This window comes from Rattus norvegicus, chromosome 1 (assembly GCF_021556685.1).
Source record: "Rattus norvegicus strain SHRSP/BbbUtx chromosome 1, alternate assembly SHRSP_T2T, whole genome shotgun sequence".
Lineage (NCBI taxonomy): Eukaryota > Metazoa > Chordata > Mammalia > Rodentia > Muridae > Rattus > Rattus norvegicus.
In genome coordinates this window covers 253,552,806-253,578,763 of record NC_141534.1, presented here as the reverse complement: position 1 = coordinate 253,578,763, position 25,958 = coordinate 253,552,806, and the positions used below count along the sequence as shown (strand labels likewise).

Sequence of the window (25,958 nt, the reverse complement as noted above, 5' to 3'; positions counted from 1 at the left end):
TGACTGAGCCTGGGTGCCTGATGTCTGAGCCTGGGTTCCTGGTAGCTGAACCTGGATTCCTGGTGTCTGAGCCTGGGTTCCTGGTGGCTGAGCCTGGGCTCCTGGTGGCTGAGCCTGGGTTCCTGGTGGCTGAGCCTGGATTCCTGGTGTCTGAGCCTGGGTTCCTGGTGTCTGAGCCTGGATTCCTGGTGGTTGAGCCTGGATGCCTGGTGTCTGAGCCTGGATTCCTGGTGTCTGAGCCTGGATTCCTGGTGACTGAGCCTGGGTGCCTGGTGGCTGAGTCTAGGTTCCTGGTGGCTGAGCCTGGGTGCCTGGTGGCTGAGCCTGGGTTCCTGATGACCACAGTGCTTTGACAACAATCCCAGGATTACTACATCAGGCTCTTCTTACAGAAAAGAAAGGAGTTTATTTCTCCTTTAAATTTAAGCTGTTTGTATCCATATTACTGTTAGTTGAATAGTAATGCCAGTCAACAGACTCACCACCAATCGATTAAAAAAACTGTAGGTACGGCGCATGAAGAAACAATCCAAGTAAGGGTTAATAAAGTGTCCACAAAAAATTCAAATAGGAACTTAACATAATTTAAAATGGTGTTTCATTTGGAGGGAAAAAGATGCTAGCTGCACCAGCTCTCCATCTGGAAGAAAGCACGGTGACACTCTACTCCACTTCCCACGTAAAAATAAACTCCAGATGGATTATAAGTCCAAATGCAAAAATAAAAATATTAGATACAAATTGAGGAATTATTTATAAAGTTGTAAAGAAGCCCCTGAAGTTTCCACTCAGAAGCCTCAAGAGCCACCAACTCAAAACAATAATCATACTCTGTCGCCAAACACAGGCTTCAGGTACTGAGAGAAACTATAAGCAAAGTCAAAGGCAAATGACAGAATGCACTGTGCAAGTGGCCAGTGTACTTCATTGTCTGCAAACCAGCAATGATTAAAAAGACTACCAATCTGGGCAAAGTATGGCTGAGAACATCAGCAGGAACTTTCAGAAAAATGAGAATCAGAGGCAACATTCTTTTTTTTTTTTTTCGTTCTTTTTTTTTTTTTTTTTTTTTTTTTTCAGAGCTGGGGACCGAACCCAGGGCCTTGCGTTTGCTAGGCAAGCGCTCTATCACTGAGCTAAATCCCCAACCCCCAGAGGCAACATTCTTAACCTTGCCGACATTTAAAGAAAAACATGTTAGCACATAATGCATCTAACACTTTTAGTAAAGTACTTCGTATGTTCTTTGACAATGTTATACATAGAAACAATGTATCTTGATCATATTCACCCTCAACTTCCCCTTCTGAACCCTCCAAGTACTCGGAACACCCTCCCTTTTCTCTTTCTGCGACTCGGTGAGTCAGATTGGTGTTGCCTGTTGGAATGTTGCTGAGCGTGTTGGCTTGGTCTTGTGTAGGTAACCAAGAGTTCATGGAGACTATTAGTGCAATGGTTAGACCATGCTCAGAAGACAGTATTTCACAGCACTCCTTGCCACCCTCCAGGTCTCACATTTGTTCTGTCTCCTCTTCTGCAATGCTCCTAAGTCTTGGCGGGTGTGTTGATATAAAAGTCATGGCTGGGCCTCAGTCATTATTTATTCTCAGCACCTTGACCAGTTGAGAGTCTCTGCTTTAACTGATGACCACTGTAAAGGGAAACGTCTCTAATCAAGGTTGAGAGCGGCTCTAATCTCTGAGTATACATGTAAGCATTTAGAAGACAGTTTGAAAGCATGCTCATTTAGCAAGACAACTATAAAAGCTTCCCTTCTAGGGCCTAAGAGCCCCCGTGCCATGGACTTTTGACTAGGTTTGCAGAACCAGACACGTATACCTTCCCGTGAAGTCGGCCTCAAATCTAACCCAAAAGTGGTTGGTGTCCTCCATAACCTCAGTGCCACTTATGCACCAGTGGGCATATATTCCCTGGTAGGTCATTTCTGTAGCATTCAGGGTTGACCACTAAGTAATGACAGCTTTTCTCCTCCAGCAGCCTGAGTAGCAAAACATTATGAAAGCTAGCCAGCAGGGGATTCCAGTTTGATTTCTTTATGTGGTGCAAAACATGCGGTTGTCATCACCAACAAGGTCTCACCATGTAGTTCTGATGGGCAAACAAGAACAATCACAATAGCCTGTGTGGTTTGGGGCAGATCTGAGGCCTTCTTTTTTTTTTTTTTTTTATTAACTTGAGTATTTCTTATATACATTTCGAGTGTTATTCCCTTTCCCGGTTTCCGGGCAAACATCCCCCTCCCCCCTCCCCTTCCTTATGGGTGTTCCCCTCCCAACCCTCCCCCCATTGCCGCCCTCCCCCCATAGACTAGTTCACTGGGGGTTCAGTCTTAGCAGGACCCAGGGCTTCCCCTTCCACTGGTGCTCTTACTAGGATATTCATTGCTACCTATGGGGTCAGAGTCCAGGGTCAGTCCATGTATAGTCTTTAGGTAGTGGCTTAGTCCCTGGAAGCTCTGATTGCTTGGCATTGTTGTACTTTTGGGGTCTCGAGCCCCTTCAAGCTCTTCCAGTTCTTTCTCTGATTCCTTCAATAGGGGACCTATTCTCAGTTCAGTGGTTTGCTGCTGGCATTCGCCTCTGTATTTGCTGTATTCTGGCTGTGTCTCTCAGGAGAGATCTACATCCGGCTCCTGTCGGTCTGCACTTCTTTGCTTCATCCATCTTGTCTAATTGGGTGGCTGTATATGTATGGGCCACATGTGGGGCAGGCTCTGAATGGGTGTTCCTTCAGTCTCTGTTTTAATCTTTGCCTCTCCCTTCCCTGCCAAGGGTATTCTTTTTCCTCATTTAAAGAAGGAGTGAAGCATTCACATTTTGATCATCCGTCTTGAGTTTCGTTTGTTCTAGGGATCTAGGGTAATTCAAGCATTTGGGCTAATAGCCACTTATCAATGAGTGCATACCATGTATGTCTTTCTGTGATTGGGTTAGCTCACTCAGGATGATATTTTCCAGTTCCAACCATTTGCCTACGAATTTCATAAACTCGTTGTTTTTGATAGCTGAGTAATATTCCATTGTGTAGATGTACCACATTTTCTGTATCCATTCCTCTGTTGAAGGGCATCTGGGTTCTTTCCAGTTTCTGGCTATTATAAATAAGGCTGCGATGAACATAGTGGAGCACGTGTCTCTTTTATATGTTGAGGCATCTTTTGGGTATATGCCCAAGAGAGGTATAGCTGGATCCTCAGGCAGTTCAATGTCCAATTTTCTGAGGAACCTCCAGACTGATTTCCAGAATGGTTTTACCAGTCTGCAATCCCACCAACAATGGAGGAGTGTTCCTCTTTCTCCACATCCTCGCCAGCATCTGCTGTCACCTGAGTTTTTGATCTTAGCCATTCTCACTGGTGTGAGGTGAAATCTCAGGGTTGTTTTGATTTGCATTTCCCTTATGACTAAAGATGTTGAACATTTCTTTAGGTGTTTCTCAGCCATTCGGCATTCCTCAGCTGTGAATTCTTTGTTTAGCTCTGAACCCCATTTTTTAATAGGGTTATTTGTTTCCCTGCGGTCTAACTTCTTGAGTTCTTTGTATATTTTGGATATAAGGCCTCTATCTGTTGTAGGATTGGTAAAGATCTTTTCCCAATCTGTTGGTTGCCGTTTTGTCCTAACCACAGTGTCCTTTGCCTTACAGAAGCTTTGCAGTTTTATGAGATCCCATTTGTCGATTCTTGATCTTAGAGCATAAGCCATTGGTGTTTTGTTCAGGAAATTTTTTCCAGTGCCTATGTGTTCCAGATGCTTCCCTAGTTTTTCTTCTATTAGTTTGAGTGTGTCTGGTTTGATGTGGAGGTCCTTGATCCACTTGGACTTAAGCTTTGTACAGGGTGATAAGCATGGATCGATCTGCATTCTTCTACATGTTGCCCTCCAGTTGAACCAGCACCATTTGCTGAAAATGCTATCTTTTTTCCATTGGATGGTTTTGGCTCCTTTGTCAAAAATCAAGTGACCATAGGTGTGTGGGTTCATTTCTGGGTCTTCAATTCTATTCCATTGGTCTATCTGTCTGTCTCTGTACCAATACCATGCAGTTTTTATCACTATTGCTCTGTAATACTGCTTGAGTTCAGGGATAGTGATTCCCCCTGAAGTCCTTTTATTGTTGAGGATAGCTTTAGCTATCCTGGGTTTTTTGTTATTCCAGATGAATTTGCAAATTGTTCTGTCTAACTCTTTGAAGAATTGGATTGGTATTTTGATGGGGATTGCATTGAATCTGTAGATTGCTTTTGGTAAAATGGCCATTTTTACTATATTAATCCTGCCAATCCATGAGCATGGGAGATCTTTCCATCTTCTGAGGTCTTCTTCAATTTCTTTCCTCAGTGTCTTGAAGTTCTTATTGTACAGATCTTTTACTTGTTTGGTTAAAGTCACACCGAGGTACTTTATATTATTTGGGTCTATTATGAAGGGTGTCGTTTCCCTAATTTCTTTCTCGGCTTGTTTCTCTTTTGTATAGAGGAAGGCAACTGATTTATTTGAGTTAATTTTATACCCAGCCACTTTGCTGAAGTTGTTTATCAGCTTTAGTAGTTCTCTGGTGGAACTTTTGGGATCACTTAAATATACTATCATGTCATCTGCAAATAGTGATATTTTGACCTCTTCTTTTCCGATCTGTATCCCCTTGATCTCCTTTTGTTGTCTGATTGCTCTGGCTAGAACTTCAAGAACTATATTGAATAAGTAGGGAGAGAGTGGGCAGCCTTGTCTAGTCCCTGATTTTAGTGGGATTGCTTCAAGTTTCTCTCCATTTAGTTTAATGTTAGCAACTGGTTTGCTGTATATGGCTTTTACTATGTTTAGGTATGGGCCTTGAATTCCTATTCTTTCCAAGACTTTTATCATGAAGGGGTGTTGAATTTTGTCAAATGCTTTCTCAGCATCTAATGAAATGATCATGTGGTTCTGTTCTTTCAGTTTGTTTATATAATGGATCACGTTGATGGTTTTCCGTATATTAAACCATCCCTGCATGCCTGGGATGAAGCCTACTTGATCATGGTGGATGATTGTTTTGATGTGCTCTTGAATTCGGTTTGCCAGAATTTTATTGAGTATTTTTGCGTCGATATTCATAAGGGAAATTGGTCTGAAGTTCTCTTTCTTTGTTGTGTCTTTGTGTGGTTTAGGTATAAGAGTAATTGTGGCTTCGTAGAAGGAATTCGGTAGGGCTCCATCTGTTTCAATTTTGTGGAATAGTTTGGATAATATTGGTATGAGGTCTTCTATGAAGGTTTGATAGAATTCTGCACTAAACCCGTCTGGACCTGGGCTCTTTTTGGTTGGGAGACCTTTAATGACTGCTTCTATTTCCTTAGGAGTTATGGGGTTGTTTAACTGGTTTATCTGTTCCTGATTTAACTTCGATACCTGGTATCTGTCTAGGAAATTGTCCATTTCCTGAAGATTTTCAAATTTTGTTGAATATAGGTTTTTATAGTAAGATCTGATGATTTTTTGAATTTCCTCTGAATCTGTAGTTATGTCTCCCTTTTCATTTCTGATTTTGTTAATTTGGACGCACTCTCTGTGTCCTCTCGTTAGTCTGGCTAAGGGTTTATCTATCTTGTTGATTTTCTCAAAGAACCAACTTTTGGTTCTGTTGATTCTTTCTATGGTCCTTTTTGTTTCTACTTGGTTGATTTCAGCTCTGAGTTTGATTATTTCCTGCCTTCTACTCCTCCTGGGTGTATTTGCTTCTTTTTGTTCTAGAGCTTTTAGGTGTGCTGTCAAGCTGCTGACATATGCTCTTTCCTGTTTCTTTCTGCAGGCACTCAGCGCTATGAGTTTTCCTCTTAGCACAGCTTTCATTGTGTCCCATAAGTTTGAGTATGTTGTATCTTCATTTTCATTAAATTCTAAAAAGTTTTTAATTTCTTTCTTTATTTCTTCCTTGACCAGGTTATCATTGAGTAGAGCATTGTTCAATTTCCACGTATATGTGGGCATTCTCCCCTTATTGTTATTGAAGACCAGTTTTAGGCCGTGGTGGTCCGATAGCACGCATGGGATTATTTCTATCTTTCTGTACCTGTTGAGGCCCGTTTTTTGACCAATTATATGGTCAATTTTGGAGAAAGTACCATGAGGAGCTGAGAAGAAGGTATATCCTTTTGCTTTAGGATAGAATGTTCTATAAATATCCGTTAAGTCCATTTGGCTCATGACTTCTCTTAGTCTGTCGACATCACTGTTTAATTTCTGTTTCCATGATCTGTCCATTGATGAGAGTGGGGTGTTGAAATCTCCCACTATTATTGTGTGAGGTGCAATGTGTGTTTTGAGCTTTAGTAAGGTTTCTTTTACGTATGTAGGTGCCCTTGTATTTGGGGCATAGATATTTAGGATTGAGAGTTCATCTTGGTGGATTTTTCCTTTGATGAATATGAAGTGTCCTTCCTTATCTTTTTTGATGACTTTTAGTTGGAAATTGATTTTATTTGATATTAGAATGGCTACTCCAGCTTGCTTCTTCTGACCATTTGCTTGGAAAGTTGTTTTCCAGCCTTTCACTCTGAGGTAGTGTCTGTCTTTGTCTCTGAGGTGTGTTTCCTGTAGGCAGCAGAATGCAGGGTCCTCGTTGCGTATCCAGTTTGTTAATCTATGTCTTTTTATTGGGGAGTTGAGGCCATTGATATTGAGAGATATTAAGGAATAGTGATTATTGTTTCCCTTTATATTCATATTTGGATGTGAAGTTATGTTTGTGTGCTTTCATTCTCTTTGTTTTGTTGCCAAGACGATTAGTTTCTTGCTTCTTCTAGGGTATAGCTTGCCTCCTTATGTTGGGCTTTACCATTTATTATCCTTTGTAGTGCTGGATTTGTAGAAAGATATTGTGTAAATTTGGTTTTGTCATGGAATATCTTGGTTTCTCCATCAATGTTAATTGAGAGTTTTGCTGGATACAGTAACCTGGGCTGGCATTTGTGTTCTCTTAGGGTCTGTATGACATCAGTCCAGGATCTTCTGGCCTTCATAGTTTCTGGCGAGAAGTCTGGTGTGATTCTGATAGGTCTCCCTTTATATGTTACTTGACCTTTTTCCCTTACTGCTTTTAATATTCTTTCTTTATTTTGTGCGTTTGGTGTTTTGACAATTATGTGACGGGAAGTGTTTCTTTTCTGGTCCAATCTATTTGGAGTTCTGTAGGCTTCTTGTATGTCTATGGGTATCTCTTTTTTTAGGTTAGGGAAGTTTTCTTCTATGATTTTGTTGAAGATATTTACTGGTCCTTTGAGCTGGGAGTCTTCACTCTCTTCTATACCTATTATCCTTAGGTTTGATCTTCTCATTGCGTCCTGGATTTCCTGTATGTTTTGGACCAGTAGCTTTTTCCGCTTTACATTATCTTTGACAGTTGAGTCAATGATTTCTATGGAATCTTCTGCTCCTGAGATTCTCTCTTCCATCTCTTGTATTCTGTTGGTGAAGCTTGTATCTACAGCTCCTTGTCTCTTCTTTTGGTTTTCTATATCCAGGGTTGTTTCCATGTGTTCTTTCTTGATTGCTTCTATTTCCATTTTTAATTCCTTCAACTGTTTGATTGTGTTTTCCTGGAATTCTTTCAGGGATTTTTGTGTCTCCTCTCTATGGGCTTCTACTTGTTTATTTATGTTTTCCTGGAATTCTTTCAGGGATTTTTGCGTTTCCTCTCTGTAGGCTTCTACTTGTTCTCTAAGGGAGTTCTTCATGTCTTTCTTGAAGTCCTCCAGCATCATGATCAAATATGATTTTGAAACTAGATCTTGCTTTTCTGGTGTGTTTGGATATTCCGTGTTTGCTTTGGTAGGAGAATTGGGCTCCGATGATGCCATGTAGTCTTGGTTTCTGTTGCTTGTGTTCCTGCGCTTGCCTCTCGCCATCAGATTATCTCTAGTGTTACTTTGTTCTGCTATTTCTGACAGTGGCTAGACTGTCCTATAAGCCTGTGTGTCAGGAGTGCTGTAGACCTGTTTTCCTCTCTTTCAGTCAGTTATGGGGACAGAGTGTTCTGCTTTCGGGCGTGTAGTTTTTCCTCTCTACAGGTCTTCAGCTGTTCCTGTGGGCCTGTGTCTTGAGTTCACCAGGCAGCTTTCTTGCAGCAGAAAATTTGGTCTTACCTGTGGTCCCGAGGCTCAGGTTCGCTCGTGGGGTGCTGCCCAGGGGCTTTCTGCAGCGGCAGCAATCAGGAAGACCTGTGCCGCCCCTTCCGGGAGCTTCAGTGCACCAGGGTTCCAGATGGTCTTTGGCTTTTTCCTCTGGCGTCCGAGATGTGTGTGCAGGGAGCAGTCTCTTCTGGTTTCCCAGGCTTGTCTGCCTCTCTGAAGGCTTAGCTCTCCCTCCCACGGGATTTGGGTGCAGAGAACTGTTTATCCGGTCTGTTTCTTTCAGGTTCCGGCGGTGTCTCAGGCAGGGGTCCTGCCGCTCCTGGGCCCTCCCCCACGGGAGCCCAGAGGCCTTATACAGTTTCCTCTTGGGCCAGGGATGTGGGCAGGGGTGAGTCGTGTTGGTGGTCTCTTCCGCTCTGCAGCCTCAGGAGTGCCCACCTGACCAGGCGGTTGGGTCTCTCTCTCACCGGGTCTGGGAGCAGAGAGCTGCTGCGGGCCGGGATCCGCGGGTGTGGGACTTCCGGTAAACACAGAACGTGCCCGGTCCTAGAGAAATTCTGCTTCCGTGTGTCCCAAGCTCACCAGGCAGCTTTCTTGCAGCAGAAATTTTGGTCTTACCTGTGGTCCCGAGGCTCAGGTTCGCTCGTGGGGTGCTGCCCAGGGTCTCTCTGCAGCGGCAGCAACCAGGAACGAGGCCTTCTTAACCAATGTATTGGGAGGTAACCTGTGCTAGCTGTTGAGCTTTTCACTTAATAACCCATATCTTCCTGGTGGAAGAATAGTCCACCCATGTAGAGTGTCTAGGTTCAGACTCTTTTTTTAAAAATTAAATTTAAAATTAGTCTATAATGTAGCAGATTTCCACAAAGGTTTTTTTCTTATATTGTTTATTGTTGTTACTTTGTTTGTTTGTTTGTTTTTGAGATAGGAAGGGTGTCACTATGCAGCCTCAGCTAGCCTAGAACTCTCTATGCAGGTCAGGATCTCATCGAGATCCAACTGCTTCTGCCTCCAGAGTGTTGGGATTAGAGACGTACACTCTACTGGTACCTTTAGCTTTGGTTAACTACCCCCCTGCACTCTCTCCTCTCTCCTTCCCTCTAGCACTTTGGATCCACCAGATTGACCAAAATGGAAAAGGTCGGCGAGGCTAATGATGTGGTATGGACTATGAACTTCTGTAGCCTTCCGGGAAGGAAGGTTATTATTTTTAAAGGCACATAGCTGTTTCATTCAGCAGTACCATGTTTTTGGTAAGCTGTCCCACAGAAAGAAGAAGATCAGCCCGGAAGGTAATATGTTTAGGGGTATGTATTTTAGAGTGGCTTTGGAGTGGCAAACAGATGCCCCTAATTCAAAGCAAAACAGTTAATGCCCATCTTCGCAGGCCACGTAGCCTGGCAGAGCTGTACTGCAGAGCACCAGGCAAGTTTTTAAAGTGAGCAGGTACCGACCAAGAAGCATGTCTGATTCATGATCTACCTCCCCGCCCCAACCCCCAGAGATAGCGTCTCATACAACACAAGCTAGCCTTGAACTTCCTCTGTAACTGAAGCAGACCTTAAACTTCTACTTCCGACCTCTTGCTTCCTCTTTCCAGACTGTTAGGATTATAAGTACATTGTACCACTCCTGGTTTGTGTGGTGCTGAGGACGAAGCCCAGGACCTCCAGTGCACTAGACAAACACTGTACTAACCGATTACATCTCCGACTCCTGTGTTGTTCTTGAGTGTCTACTGCAGGGCTGCGCTTACTCAGACAGGAAGCCGCTTGTGTTTCTTCTCTCTATGAGGAGCCACCTGTGAAGCTTGAGTTAATCGGTCCTGCCTTTCTGATGTATTCCTCCTGCTTTCCTCCTGCTTCAGCATTCCTTAGTTGGCGCCGAGGTGTTAGCCAGATGGTCTACCTCTTTACCAGAGCTCAAGATGCTAGTGGCTAAATGCTTTCTGACAATGGAAGAGTCTTTCCTGGTAGGCCAGCACCTTCCTGGTAGACATCTTGTTTTCTCAGCTTTTGACCAGTCCTGGGACTGAGCGGGAGCTGAGATTTAGGTCAATCTGACAACTATCTACTTATTCAGAAGACTCAAAGGCTTCAATGGTTACAAAGGAGGAAGGTCATCTCAGCAAGGATCCAGCACAAGACGGGGCAGCAGACCCTATAAACAGCCCAAACTTCCCAAGACTGGGATGGGTTGCAAGAGAGGTTGTTAATGACTTTAAGTAGACTCGATCTGTTCAGGCTCTGACAATGCTGGGGGTGGGGAAGGGTTATTCAGTGTCGCCTGCTGGGTTTGAAGGAGACAAGGCTCTGTGCATGCCTGAGAGGGACCGTCTACTCTGGATTCATCGAAATGGGAGGACCTGCCTATTGTGGGTGGCACCCTTCCATGCATGGCACCCTGGACTTCTGACTGCAGACTCGCTGTGAACAGCTTACGCTCCTGTTGTTACGAGCTCCCTTCCACTATACCCTCAAATTGTGAGCAAAATAAAATCCTTCGATCCTCAAGTTACTTTTATCAAGCAGTTTGTCACAACAAGTCCCTCTCCCCCCCAAAAAAATTAAACAAGAGTTTTAACAAAGTATTAGTCAATCAGTAATCTGGAGAAAGAATAATTTATCATGACCAAGTGAGACTCATAAGAGAGTCAAAGCAAGGCATTCTTTGGCAGCTAGTGGTAGATTGATTCAGGAAAACAAAGTATAAAGCAAGAATTTTCCAATAGGGAATAGTAGATAGATATTGCGGAAGGCACTAGATGAGAGATCAGGAGAGAGAGCCTTGGTTCTGTCTCCAACGTGATGTCTGATGTGATAATGGCTGTCCACCAGCCTCTGCCTGGGTTTCCACACATCTCCAACATTAATGACCTCTCAGGGCCTCGACTGACTCAGACACTCCCAAGTGTCTTAGTTTTTGTCACATTTGACTGAGTTTCTGCTTCAGTACCCCTAAAGTCAGAAGTAGAATGTGTACAAGACATGCTTCATGTGTGAGGACAGTGATCATCTGCACATGATTGAAAGGGCTGAGACTCCCCAGGGCCCCACCTGAGAACGCCCTCATGGCTTCAGGAAGTGCTTTTAAGTGAACAGTCTGAAGGGAGTCCAATATGCCACTGTCCCGTGGCTCAGAATGACTTGCGGAATGGCCCTGGAAAAGTACCTCACAATCTCCCAGTATCCTTCTCTGCAGAGCATCAAGCAAGCCAGCACAAGAAGGAACATGTGTTACAGGTGGCGCTCACTAAACGTTGCTTCCATTCACATTTCGGTAAGCGTGGCGGTGAGGTACAGCTGACCACGCAGACAATCGCAACCCACGTAACAGAGATGTAGCGACATCTGTCATGGAGGAAAGTTGGAGGCTGGGAGCCTGGAGCTTGTTGGGAAGCTCCGAAGCTGGTAGGTATCCTAGTTTTCATTTCTGATGCTGTGTTGAAATACCCAGACTAACAGCAGCTTAGGGAGAGAAAGGGGAAATTTCAGTTCACCGTTTTAGATTGCAGTCCATCGTTGTGGAGAAGCCAAGAGGCGGGAGCTGGAATTAGCTAGTCACATCACATCCACAGTTAAGAGCAGAAAGGATGCTTGTATTCAGTATCCGCTCCGTGCGTTCAGAGTCTGCTTAGAGAATGGTGCTGCCCACAGTGGGCAGGACCCACTGCATGTCAGTACTACATCAATTTATGGGATCAAGACAATCCACCACCCATGTGTCCATAGGCTACCCCATCTAGATGACCCCTCATTCCTGGGTGATTCTAAATAGTATCAAGTTGACAACTAAAAGTAGCCATCATGTAAGGAGTCTGCCTCTGCCTGTCTTCTTGTTGTAACATTCTTATTGTATCCACATGGCTACCTCCTAATTGGAGAAGGATATTTGACTTCTAGACGTCTCATTTATGTCTCAGGCAGGAGATGAAACAATGGCAGAAAAGGAAAACAAAATCTAGCAAAGTTAAATTTCGTATGAAGGACATTCCTAGATCCCACTGGGTGGCTTTTTTTCTTTATTCTTTTTTTTTTTTAAGATTTTATTTATTTTATGGTTGTGAGCCACCATGTGGTTGCTGGGAATTGAACTCAGGACCTCTGGAAGAAAAGACAATGCTCTTAACCACTGAGCCATCTCTCCAGCACTGGGTGGCTTTAGTTTATCTAGTTGGCCTCTGCTAAATTAGCAAGAGATGCTGGGGAATGGGAACTTTTTAATACAATGCATTGCTACCCTCAAACCAAGTTAGGATTCTGTGACTGAGAAACAAGGTGTGCTGCTTAGTGTTTATGGCCACAATTTGACACAACCTAGGATTCCCTGTGAGGAGAAGACCTCAGTGAAGAGCTGCCTGGATCAGATTGGTCTGTGAGAATGGAGATGGGGATTTTCTGCACTGTTAATTGGTGCAGGGAGGCCCAGCACCCAGTGAGCATCATTGTCTCCTGGCAGATGGGCCTGCAATGCCTAAAAAAGCTAACTGAGCATCAGTCAGAGAACAATGCAGTGAATAGCTTTCCACTATGACTTCTGCCTTGAGTTCCTGCCCGGACTTCCCTCTGTGATCAACTGTGATCTGGGAGTGTAATGTCAGTTAACCCTTTCCTCCCCAAGTTGCCTTTGGTGAGTGGGTTTTCATCGCAGCAACAGAATGAAACTAGAAAACGGTGAGGGAACTCGGACACTGTGACAACTCTGTGACATTCCCTTTCCACATGCCTAATGCCACTTTTGGTGGGAGATCATGGCAGTACCACAGGGCAGCTGCCAGGCTTCGGAATCACAACGCAGGACAAGGCAAACGGCTCTTGAGCAACGAATGGACTCAAAATAGCAAAAGTTCGGGAAATTACCGTGTTGGAGCCGAAGGGCAGACGCCTAGAATTTTGTGTCTTTGAATCTGGGTTCCAGGCCTGCAATTAGTGTTGCTGTTGCGGGGGGGGGGGGGGGGGGCTCTGAGCTCCTTCAGAAAGAGGGGCTACAGTGGTGGACAGAGAAGATGGCCACATTCTTGCAAGAAGATGAGGCTTCCAGTGTTTTGCAAAGCTGCTTGGTCTTAGAATGTCACAATAATCCCCAGTTGCCTGCATTGGGGTTTTTAATAGTATGTCCTGTTGGGCCAGGTTGAAACTGCCTGTAACAGTGGTCTCTCAGCACCCTCCTCTGAAATCCAACCTACAAATCCATTTTAATCCTGTCTTCACACACTCTACCTTGATGGTATATGTAGGTGTCAGTGTCCTGGGACTCTGGGACAGGGTGAGGATGAAGCTTTCCATATGAAGGTGGTATGACCAGTAACCTGCACATTGGCAACTCGAGCTACAAACTGAATGGCTTGTACTTGGTGATGTAAGAACAAATGTGTGCTGGGTCCCATGCTAGGCATTGGAGGAGGATGTATGGAAAGAGAAGGCTTGCCCACAATGGACCTACCCAGCTCAGAGCATGGGCAGGAGGAAGGCTTGCTGGGCGAGCTTCCACTCCCAGCTCCTTTCTTGGGGGAGTTGTCCAGTCCAGGCATAGCAGAGGGAGCCCACAGGTGACAGAACATCTGCCATTTCCACTGCCATCGAAGCGATGCCAGCATAAGGCATCTGATGACTTAGGAGGACCTTCGGGCCAAAGCAGAGTCTGACAGGCATTTTTACTTGGTCAAGTGCATTGGCTCTGGAGCCGGAATGGCTGGGTTCAAATAGTTTTGCAATTGCTGGTTGTGTACCCTTGGGCAGAAGTTCTTAACCTTTTGATCTGCAGGGGATGTGTACCAGCAGCGCCGTTCTCACGGAGAAGCTAGGAGAATTAGGATGGACTAAGATGGTCCACGAGAACACACTCCTTCACCTCTGCCTCACATCCCAGCAAACACTGATCCTCAGGCCTGCAGTTTCAAAGTAGCACCTTGAAATAAGGAATAGAAATTTCTTTCCCTTTCTCTGTTCCCTGTTCCACCCTTTGCCTCTTCTTTGCCAATATCAAACATGCAACCATCAGATCTAACTCCCCCCCCAAACCCTCTCCATCCCCTCAGTGGGCCTTCTAGAAGGCAGATGGGCCCTTCTGATGAACATTCTGCCCTATCAGAGATGCAAAACTGGTGACACTATTCCCCCAACCTGGATCCTCCTGTTGAACAGAGAGACACGGTGGGTTGTGTCCAAAACTAGGAATGCCCTTTCACCCAGGAGTATCGACCTCTGTGGTTTTCTCCCAGCCAAATTCCGGGAACTGGTGCTCTTCCACAATGTGAGAAATGTGGCCAGTAGGCTGAGTAACCAAGACCTTGCCTGCCACTGACAGATGAGCTCTAACAGCTGGAGAAGGTGCAGGAATACGTAGGTTGATGTAGCCCAGATGATGGCTAAGAGTCAGAAAAGGGGCCTTACTCTTCTAGAACCTGCAGCCAGAAGAGGAGAACATGCTTTTAAGGTGAGGACATTGGGGACTCGGCCTCAAATATAGGCTGATTATAAAATGATTCAACAGGGAGTGCAGCTCATCTAGATCCAGAGGCCCATGGGGCAGGAAGGAGGTTTCAGGCCAAGGTAGGATCCGGAAGGCTAGTGTTTGAGCCGTGTGTTTTCTAACTGGGGATTCCTTCATTGTCCGTACAGCAAACTGAAGGCTTTCAGGCTCACAGCTTGCCTGAGGCTCCATGGCGGTAAGTTCAAGGAGTCGGTAAGAATTCAGGGTCTGCACCTGTCCCTGCTCCAAGCTCTGGTTCTACCACCCGTCCCCATTTCCTGTTCAAATTCCACTGCTCCAGTCTGGACTCTTGCAAATTGGTTACACTGCCAGCAGTGGCTTGTCCTTCTGCCTGGTGACATCCTAAGGGGCCCTTAGACGTCTCTTCCTGGATGATCCGGGGCAGTTTAATATACCCACTGGCGTCCTTAAAAGTGGAAGAGGGGCTGGTGACATGACTCAAGGCAAGGGTGCCTGCTGCCTCGTGTCAAGCCAGTTTGATTCACCAGATCTCCATGGTGGAAGGGGAGAACAGACTCTGACCTCTCTCTGTGATCTGTACAACACTTGCATGCGTACTCCCACAGAAGCTCACAAAATAAATAAATGAAGTTTTTTTTTTTTTTTTTTTTTTTTTTTTTAAGTGGAAAGAGATGGAAGAAAGCCAAAGAGTTGTGATAGCGGAAGCAGAGCAATAGTGTGCGGAAGGCACTTGGCAGTGATAACATCCATCTATCAAAGATTATACCCGTGTGGCCTTACAGGCAGATCCAAGGAAATGCAGAAGGGTCACAGGAGGGCACCCAAGGGCAACGCCAAGACCCCAGGGCCAGGTGCTCCTCCTTCCCCTTCCTGCAGACCCTCCCTATTCTTGGGGGCAGCGTTTCAAGGACAAGTCCCAAGGGGGCAAAGTGGTTGGGACAGCTGTGCTAAGCGCCTCCCCACCTCAAGTCTCTGAGACCCTCTAGCCCTGCAGTTTCTGCTTTCTCTCCCCCCAGTTCCAGCACCTTAGGCTGCTCTTGGGGGGGACGTCGAGGTGGCTGCCTGCTTCCCTGAGGCACGGGACACACGTGGCACGAGCGAGGGGGTCGGCGTCGGGAGCTGGCGGCTGTCCGGTGGACATCTCACTTCCCCTCCCCAACCGCCGCGCGTGCAGGTGCCACGCGGAGACCCGCGGGCGGGGCAGACCCTGTGGACACGCCCCCGTGCGAGTCCCAGCTGCCCGGCAGGAGGAAGCGCCAGAGTCGCCACTGTCCTGAGCACAGCTGGGCGCCACTCCTGCTCCACGCCAGCAACGTCGCCCACCGCCGCTGCGGACGCCGGATACCGTGCTCCCGCGCCGGCCGGGGATGCGAGCTGCTCCCGCGACGGCATGGCAGCCTCAGGTGGGTAGCAAGCGCAGCTCGCCCCAGCTCCGGGCTCCTGGCTCGTGCGCCCCTGGTCCCTGAGGCTCTCTGACACCAACCTCTCAGCTTTGAGACCTTTTCTCCCCTCCTCTTTAGTGTTTAGCGAGGGGATCTTGTGTTCTTTCCGGTCTTTTCTCTGGTCTCTGTTGCAAACTTCCCCTCTGAACTTTCTCACATTTCCCCCAACCGGTCTGTGCACGATTCTCTGCAGCTCCTGCTTGGGGCTCGCCCTATCCCAGTTTCTAACTCTTCTTTTCTTCCCCTAGCTCTGGCTAAGTTGCCAAGGGTCATTTTCTCCCCTTTAACTCTTGAGTACTCAAGACAGTTGATGGGAGGTGAGGACAGCTTCTCGAAGAGGCCAGATGCTTCTCTTAGGGCCTTATCCGACCAATAGGGGGCGCTCAGGCAGTCCTAGGTGGTCCAGGGACAGCTTCAGAAGCCCCCTTTGTCCACCGCGGTTGTATTTCTTCTCTGGAATTTTGGTAAAAATGAGACCACACTCTTTTAATGTTAACTCTTACTCTGTTCTCTACGGAACTTCGTGTTCAGGGTTAATTGGAAATTGATGGGCAAATCTACCCATAAGAAGGCGTCAGAAATTTCTTCTTGTTGGTCTTGGATTCCTTTCAAGCTCATGGGCATATGTACACTTGGCAAGTCCTTAGCTGGCCGAGTTCTAGGACAAACCACCTAATGATAATGTTGAGAGACAGTTAGTGAGCCCTGCCTATACACCTCAGTGGATATTAGGCATGTTTGTTTCTCGGTGATAACCAGGTTGGTCTGGTCTTTCTGTCCACCACAGAGTTTTGGTGGTGTGAAAGAAAACAGTAGGTAAATGGGGACTTGCTAGATGAGAAGAGAGAGTTGCTATGTTTCGGTTCGTACTTGTGTTTACCTAGCCCACGTCTGATGTTTTCAGAGAGAGAGAGAGAGAGAATGAACACCAGATGACAGCATCACTTGAAAAAGATCTTGTAGGGGACTGGGAAGGATGGGAGCAGATGTTACAAGCCAACTCCCTCCAACTCGGCTAAGGACTAGCCTTAGCTCATGGTACTTTGGAATGAGGCTAGAAAAGGCATTGATGGTACCAGCTTTTTACTATTGCAGGGGATGGTTCATCAATGGCCTGTAACCCCATAGCCAGGAACTCTGGGTCAAATAAAGAGCTGCTGTGGGTGAGGGTTCCAGAGTCCATTCACCAACAGACGTTTATCGAATGCTTGCCGTTTCCAGGCACCGTAGTTAAATGCGCAGTAGTGTTCAGGGAACAAGAGGATAGAAGCTGTGTAACTGTGAGGACGGGGAGGCAACAGCTCATGTAATAAAAATAGTGTCATGGTAGGTGTGGTGGGAAAGCAGACAGGGGGAATTAGGTAAGCCCCAAAGGAGGGAAGGCAGTGGGGTCCTGGGGAGGAGAATGGCCCAGGCAAGGGATCTATACAATGTGTTCAAGACACAGGGAGCAGCTGTGGTGGCTGGGTGGATGGAGGGTTGGGGAGAGGAGAAAACAATCTGGCTAAGCTCCTGTGTCCTCTCCTGGATGGAGCAGGCGCTAGGCTGCTGTGCCCTAGAGAACAGCAAAGTGGGGAATCTTTTAGGAGTCTGTTTTCCCTGTCCAGTGTCTAGAACGCTGGCTCCAAGGGGGAGTGGCTGAAGAGGCTAGGCTTGAAGGGTGGACTCAGGTTCAGAGGAAGATTCTAGCTCAACAACCAAAGCTGGGGTAGTGAATAAAGCTATCCAGTCCTCTTTCTGTCAGTGTCCTCTGTGATGAAACACCACGTGAGGTGATGTGAGATCGGGTCCCTCTGGGCTCCCCGGGTACTTGTCTACAGTTATAAGCTGTCCTGAGGACAGGTCAGAGTAGGGGAAAGCCGTGCTTCCCGCGGACATGTCATAGGCTGGACAGTCACCCAGAGCACTGTGCTGTTTGGCGTCCTTACTTTAAGAACGATGTCATAATGTATTTACTCAGCATGCGATGTGTCCAGCTTTTGATACTGTGACATCATTTACAGGTGAGTTGAATCGCATTCATAGGTATCCTGGGACACATTCAGCTCATGGGCGATTGATTGGACATGCCTGAAAGAGTGCTGTGAGCGGCCTTCTGAGTCCTCGCCAATATGTGACTCTGAGAAAATGCTATTATCCGTTCAAAGAGAGGTCTTTCCTCTTCTCTCCTCCTCTCCAGTGTTGCTGCTAGACTGCCCTGCCCTGGGCTTGCGCATGAATGGGATTATGCAGTCTGTGGTTTTAGCGACTGACTTCCTTCACAGTGCATGATGTGTTCAGGGTCCACTCAACTGTAGCCTAATCCCCTGGTCTTCTTAAGTTTCCTGCCATTAGAGGATGAGTGTCAGTCTTCCTCTTCCCTTCACGACATGTTTGCTTGTTGGAGAATCTTGGCTCCTTGGCCTTGAGAGCAAGCGCCTTGAGTAGTGAGATGAGGTGGAACTATTCAGCCGGTGCTTGAATAGTTTCTCTTATTAACCAGAGAGAGTGAGGAAAGCGCCTGGGACTTCCCCGAGGGCACCAAGTCTGCAGTTGCTGAACACTAGAGCCCCCCTTCCAGACCTTGGCCCCAAGAACCTGAGGAAAGCTCTCAGACCTTGTCCAGCTCTCTCTTTCCAAGATCACCTCTAAGCCCCCCTACCCCACTATTCCTGGTCTTGTAGCATCACAGGGTGAGCAACATGGCTTAGCTAGTAAGGGTGCTTGTCACTAAGCTTGATGACTTGAATTTGATCCCAGGGACCCATATGGTAGAGGGGAAGAACTAAGTCTTTCAGGTTGCTCCTGGACGATACACACGTGCTGTGGCTTCATGAACACACACAGCATGCACATACAACAAACAAACGAAATGGTGCACAGGTTCAAACACGAGCTCCACTTCAAATGGACAGGGTGCCAAGGTCATTCTCTGTTCTTTTCTCAGGTGGCTTCTGAATCATTTGGTGTCATCTTTTTTCGCTCCCCTCCCCCAACTGGAACTCCCCTCTGTGGTCAGCCAGCCCTTTCCGGTTCTCCATCCATTCCCCTCTTCTGTAGCCAAACCTGTTCTTTGAGCTCCACAAGAACAAAGCCCCCTTTTCAGCTTTGCCGGGGTTTATGGGCTCCTTGCTGGCTCATGTATTGTTTCTCTTACTGAATAGGAGAAAGAGAGAAGTGATTTAGAATGGGGAGCAATGACTTCTGGGCTAAAGGAGGGGAATTATTGTGGAAGAAAGGGCATTGGCCCCACACAGGGAGAGCTGCTGACACAGCGGACAGCACCATGGAGCTCCCTTGGCAGGCCAGGAGGAACTTGAACTTCCACTTTGGACTTTTTTTTACAGCTCCCCCAACCTTTGGTTTCAGTGTCCCTGAAGTCTTCCGATGGTAAATTTAATTGCCAATCATTTACACTGAGAGCAGATATTCCTCCATTTATGATATTGGTCAAAGTCACACGACACACACACACAAACACACACACACAAACACATACACACAAACACATACACCACGAACACTACACACATACATCACACACAAACACACACACATACATACATATACCACACACTACACATATATACCACACACACACAAACACATATACCATACATACACACAAACACATACACACACAAACACACATGTACAAACACATACACCACACACATTATACAATACATCACACACACAAACACACAAACACGAACACACACATATGCTACACACATACACACACAAACACATATACCACACACACAAATACACACACCACACACACTATACACATATACACACACAAACACATACACCACACACACATACACCATACACACTACACACATACACCATACACATACATACAGCACACACACTACACACATACACCACACACACACACGTAACACACACACATGTAACACACACACAAATACATACAACACACACACACACACACACACACACACAAAGAGGTCATGATATTAAGTTGCCTGAAGCACTAACTACGTACATCCTTCTCAGATAGTCTTGCTTAATGGGGTTTGGGTTCAAACTTTGAACCCCAGCACTAAACCACTATAAATGGCCGTTTTCTGTATTCAGTTGTGTTTTTAATGAGCTTATCCCAGAACAGATTTAGATTTTTAGGAGAATTGCAAAAACCATTAGAGCAGCAGTTCTAACCTGTGAGGGATTTGACCACTTTGGGGGTCAAATGACCCTTTCACAGGGGTCACCCGACCATTGGGAAACACAGATGTTTACATTACGATTTGTAACAGTAGCAGAATTACAGTTATGAAGTAGCAGTGAAAATGATCGTACGGCTAGTGGGGGTCACAGTGTGAGGAGCTGCATGAAAGGGCCTTAGCATTAGGAAGGTTGAGAGCCACTGGTAGAGCGCCTACATATTCCAAACCTTCCTTCTTATTGGCAGTTTACATTAATATAATACATTCACTGAAATTAGTGAGTCAATAATTATTATTCGGGGTGGGGGGATTGTCAACATATAGCTCAGGCTAGCCCGGAACTCACCGTGGGTTGCCGGGTCTGTAACTCTTGCTTCCCCTGCCTCAGCTTCCCATGTTTTGGGTGAGTAATTTTTCAGTTCTATTCTTCATTCAGTCCTTTGGTTTGTACACAGTGTCCCAGGTTCCCATTCAAGACACCGCGCTTCATTTACAAGTGATCCTCCCTTCGGAGCCTTTTAGCTGCGATTTTACTGTATTTTCCTAGATTTCGATCACTTTGACAATTCTGTTTTAAAGATTGATTTCATGTGTGTCAGTGTCTTGCCTGCGTGCATGTATGAACACCGTGTACATGCCTGAGGCCCAAGGAGGTCAGAAGAGGGCATCAGTTGTCCTGGACGAGAGTTACGGAAGCTGTGAACCATGAAGTGGATGCTGGGCACTGAACCCTGGTCCTCCCTGAAGCAACAAGTGTCCTTAATCACTGAGCCAACCCTCAAAACCCTTGGCAGTCTTTGGAGACTGCAGTATTTCCATTGATTCTTTGAGAATTTCATATTGTCCCCACATTGTGATTTGCTTATATTCGTCCCCCACAACTTGTCCCCGATCCCCTACTTTCTCCTCCCAACCTCATATTGGGCTTGGGAAGTCTTGAGACACACGAGTCAGTGAGTTTGGAGGAGCATCCCGTGGTTGGATTTACCTGATGCTTTTCTGTTGATTAGGTTGGGAGGATCGTACGGTGCGAGGTGCCATTCTTAGTTTTAAGGGCATGGACTGTTACATTAACACTTTTCCTGGTTGGTGATCTTGGTTATGGAGTAGGCGTAGTATTTGCTGAGTTTGTGCACAGCGAAGTGACTTCCTCTGTCTTTCCATATCGGGCACTTTGAAAAGAAATCTCTAGGTGCAGCCCGCATTTATGAAGAGACATTTTGTTTCCTCGAGGGCATGGCTTTCTTCAGAAGTTATCTGAGATTTATATTTGTAAGATCTCTGTGTTCCCCTCCCCCCAGTTTTAAATGATTATTTTCTTACTAGATTTTGGTGCTGGAGATTGAAGTCAGGACCTTGGGCTATGGTACTGAGCTACACGACCCAGCCTCTCTTCATTTCTTTACCCAGTCATCCAGTGATGTTACTATGTATGGATTCACGGGCATTTATTATACGCTCTGGCTTGCAGTGTCTTCTTGAATCATCTGTTTTCTTTCCCACACTGCTCCTGCTTGAACTGTGGGATCTTCTTCAGCTTCCTCTTATTTCCTCACTACGCTATTTTTGCTGGAGAACGTCTTTATTTATGGACATACAAGATGTTTTGGGCTCATTGTATACTTCTCACTGTCTGAAATATATATTACTAGAATCACTGGGAGAACCAACCATTTCTCTCAGAACCCCTGGTGCTCTCTCCGTCTCTCTCTGTCTCTCTCTCTGTCTCTCTCTCTGTCTCTCTCTCTGTCTCTGTCTCTCTCTCTCTCTCTCTCTCTCTCTCTCTCTCTCTCCCTCTCCCTCTCTCTCTCCTCTCTCTTTTAAATTAGAAAATAGTATTTCAAACCAATGGCACTAGATGTGTTTTAGTTATATTTTCCAAATTATAGTTTGCATTTCTTTGACCTTTACAATAGAATGTACCTTAGAAATTCAGCGTGTGGGGTTCTGTGGTCAATGGGGTCCATGCGGTCAGCACCTGGTATGGTCCTCGCGGTTTGGTCTTGGCAGCAGTTCGTACTTGGCAGACAGTTAAGTACTGTCTGTCAGGTGATGCTGTTGAGAGTATGTGCTCCTAGGTTTATCCTCAATCTTGAGGATTGAGGGAGAGAGTGCACAGAGGTGCTTAGTAAAATGGCAGGCCAGTGCCCAGGAAAGAAAGATCAATTATAGCTTGATCATTCCTGGTAACTGGGTATTTAATTGTTCAGAGAAGCCAAAGCTATAGCGCAATCTCCTGGCTCATGTGTGTACTCATTCCCATGGTGCCGCCAGTGCTGGGTGAAAAAACTTTCCCATAAGACTGAAGTAGCCACTCATGGACATGGTCTTCAGGGCGGCTGTTCTGTTCTTCTAAGGCAGTATCTCAAAGGGACACTTGCAACGTCACCTTTTTTATAAGGGGCTCATGCAACTCAGGCCATCATTGACCTCTATACGAAGCTTCCAAAGTTGGCTTTGAACTTTGGTGATGTAGATGAGAGGTCAGTTTGTGGGAGGTGGCTCTCTTCTTCTACAATGAGAGGTTTTAGAAATGGAACTCAGGTCATCAGGCTTGGCGCAAGTGCCTTTCCCTGCTAAGCCATCTGGCTGGCTTCACCTTAAAACTTCTCACCCTCCTGCCTCCACCTGTCAGGCGGTCAGATGCTCGGATTACTAGCCTTGACGCCACTTCCTCCTCCTCCACCTAAATTTTTAAAAATTTATTTTTAAAAATAAAAATTTTTAGAGATTATTTTTCCATGTGTGTATGTGTGCGTGTCTGTGTCTGCCAGTGTCAGCAGAGACCTGAAGAAGACATTGGATTCCCTTAAGCCACAGTTACAGGGAATTGTGAGCCGCCTGACCTGGGTGCTGGCATTTGAACCAACATCTTCTGGAAGATGCAACAAATGTTCTTAACCACTGAGCCATCTCCCCAGCCCCTAATCTTGTGTTTTTAATGATGCTTTTTACATTTAAGACATCCTTTTCTTCTCCTTCATGTCTTTGCCCACTTGTTACTCTTTCTGAAAACATTGCTGTTGGCTCGGCACTTGGGAGGTAGAGACAAGGGTTCAAACTGGCTACCTAGGGAGATGGCCAGCAAAAACGTATTTCCTTTGTGGTCTTTCCAGAGCTCAGAGCCTTAGGGTCTTACTCCAATCCTGCCTCTGATCTTACCTGGAACCACTCAATGACACATGGACCAGAGATGACACTTACTTATGTTTACTGCGTGCACACACATGCTTTGAGTGCATGCTTACCATGCTGTGTGTGTGTGTGTGTGGATCAGAGGACAACTTTGTGGCATTGGTTCTGTCCCCCCCCCCCTTCTGGGGATTGTATTCAGGTGGCCAAGGTGTTCAAAAGCCCCTTTGCTGAGGTGCCAGGACGTCTCAACAGCCCCAGTGCTGACACAACATTCGATTGTAAACCTACAGCTTAGATTCCTATTTCACAAATAGTCCAGGTCCTTCTCCAAGGGGGAAGACGGACCCCTGCTTCTTTGTACGGTGCATGGGCACTTGTGCTCATCGATTGAGCTTCTCTTCCAGAGATGTCAAAGTAGTGGAGGGGGGACAGCTTGGGACAGTGGTCACAGTCAGGTCAGGAGCCTACCTTCTTTGATCACTGGAAAATGTGACTTGACTCTTTAAAAAACATTCTTGGCATATTTTCTGTTAGGAGGAAGTATGGGGAGGCCTAGGGCAAAGGGTTGATCTAGGAGCCACCCTGTCTGTTAGTCCTGGCTCTGCTGTTAACTTACTGAGTGTGAACTTCAACGAGCCCCTTCATCTTCTCAGAGTGTTTCCTTCCTCTGCAAATGAGGGGCATCATGGGGCAGGGGACCCCACCCCGGCCCTGTTTGTTTCTGGTGTCTGTGTGGTGTAGCTCAGAGAATTGATTCTTCCTGTTTCCACTTTCATGACGCACTGTCAGTGTGAGTGACATCAGTGTGAGGATCGCGACACCAGCTTCCAACTCTTTTTTTTATATATATATTCTATTTTCCTTGGATATTTTATGTATTTGCATTTCAGTTGTTCAGCTTCCAACTCTTGAGGGTTCAACTTATATTTTGAGCTCCGTGCTGGGCGCTTGACTGGAAATGCACATAAAAACGACCATTCTGTCTCTACTTCCTGGTGGATAAACTGAGGCACGGGAGACTATAGTAGTTGTATATCGAGTTGGCAGAGCCAGACTCCTAACCCTCACAGTCCGATCCCACTGTACTTGGAGTAGAGCCGTGATTCAGGTCACATCAGACAGTTCAGCTACTGGCTACCACTTCGAGCCCTAAGTTATTCAGCACGCTACATTGAGATCCCCTCCCCCATCTTTCGAATGAGCTGGGGGATAAGGGCTGATCTAGGACGTGTTTGGGTAGAGTGTGGTATGTCGGGCACGTTGATGGGCTCTATGTAGGGAAAAGGGGCTGAACAAATGCAACAGGTTGACCTGGGAAGTTGCGGGTGCCAGGCCCCGTTGGATGGTGCATCTCCCGAGTTTCAGAGAGACTTCTAGAAGGAGCAGGCATTAATGAGCTTCTTTCTGTGTCCTTGCAGGGTGGGGCTGGGGATGCGACATCCTCATCTTCTACAGCCCAGATGCCGAGGAATGGTGCCAGTACCTACAGGATCTTTTCGTGTCCTGCCGGCAGGTCCGTAGCCAGAAGATTCAGACATATCGGCTGGTCCCGGATGCCTGCTTTTCCTCCCAGGACCTGTCGGTCTTCAGGGATGCACGATGCGTGCTGGTGCTACTGTCTGCGGGGCTGGTGGAATGCTTCGTCCAGCCAGGACTGCTGCCCGTGCTCCAGCGTGCCTGCCACCCGCCACAGCGCGTGGTGCGTCTGCTGTGCGGAGTGCAGCCCAACGATGAGGACTTCCAGGCCTTCTTTCCCGACTGGGCCCACTGGCAGGAACTGACCTGTGATGACGAACCGGAGACCTATCTGGCGGCGGTGAGGAAGGCCATTTCTGAAGGTAAGGGTTCTAACCAAGCAGAGAGAGGCGAACTCAGGAGGAATTACAGAGACGTGTTCTAGATCCGGGCGAAGTATTTTTATTTGAACATTGGTCATCGTGCTATAAAATGGAGAAAGATCACTGAGAAGATACGGTGTCTACCAGGGCTCTAGCTCAGAGATAAAGTATTTCCCAGCATGTACAAGGCCCTGGGTTCAATCCCCAGACTTAGGCATATTTCTTGGTCTAGAGTAACCAGATTTCGAATATGGGATGGGTTAAAGCTTCTTTCTAGATTTTTCTATGCTTTGGAAGACATGGAATCCAGGTTCCCCACTGGAGAGCAGGGATAGGAGGGAGGGTCTTTGGTGGCTGTAGGTGTGAAGAGTGCATCTGGCCAGGCCTCCTGCTTGCGACTCCCACCTGCCTTTTCCTTGCAGTGACCTTGATAGCTTGGTTGAAGTAGTGTCAATTAAAGATAACCAGGTTATGGAGAAGTGACCCTCTCTTTATCTGGCTAGGGCGGTTTCTGCCCTTTGCACTGCTTTAGACTGGTAACATTCCAGTCTTTTCTGCAGGGCTCATGACTTCAGTGGGTCCAGGAAACATGACACACACAGTCTGATTAACAGAAGCAGAAGACAAGTGCTTGGATGGACATAGGTCCCTGCTTTTCTTCCTCTTTGCTTTTCTTTCCTTTTGACTCTCCTGTGTGCTGTTAAGCAGGTTATGCGTCTGCCTTCTGTCTTCTTACCATTTGGGATCCCACAGACAGACCTGGTCTGTCTCGGCATGAGCC

General features: G+C 46.4%; 1 protein-coding gene across 7 annotated transcripts in view; it reads left to right on the top strand.

Annotated features, from left to right (window-relative positions):
• The window catches only part of Pik3ap1 (phosphoinositide-3-kinase adaptor protein 1), a 154,102-nt gene that overhangs the window by 24,331 nt on the left and 103,813 nt on the right, over positions 1–25,958 (top strand). For 2 of the 7 annotated variants that reach the window (XM_087551216.1, XM_087551209.1), the window contains exons 2-3: positions 15,247–15,987; positions 24,758–25,177. In XM_087551216.1, coding sequence (XP_087407342.1) covers positions 15,975–15,987; positions 24,758–25,177 — 433 coding nt within the window. In that variant the 5' untranslated portion in view covers positions 15,247–15,974. 7 annotated transcript variants of the gene reach the window in all.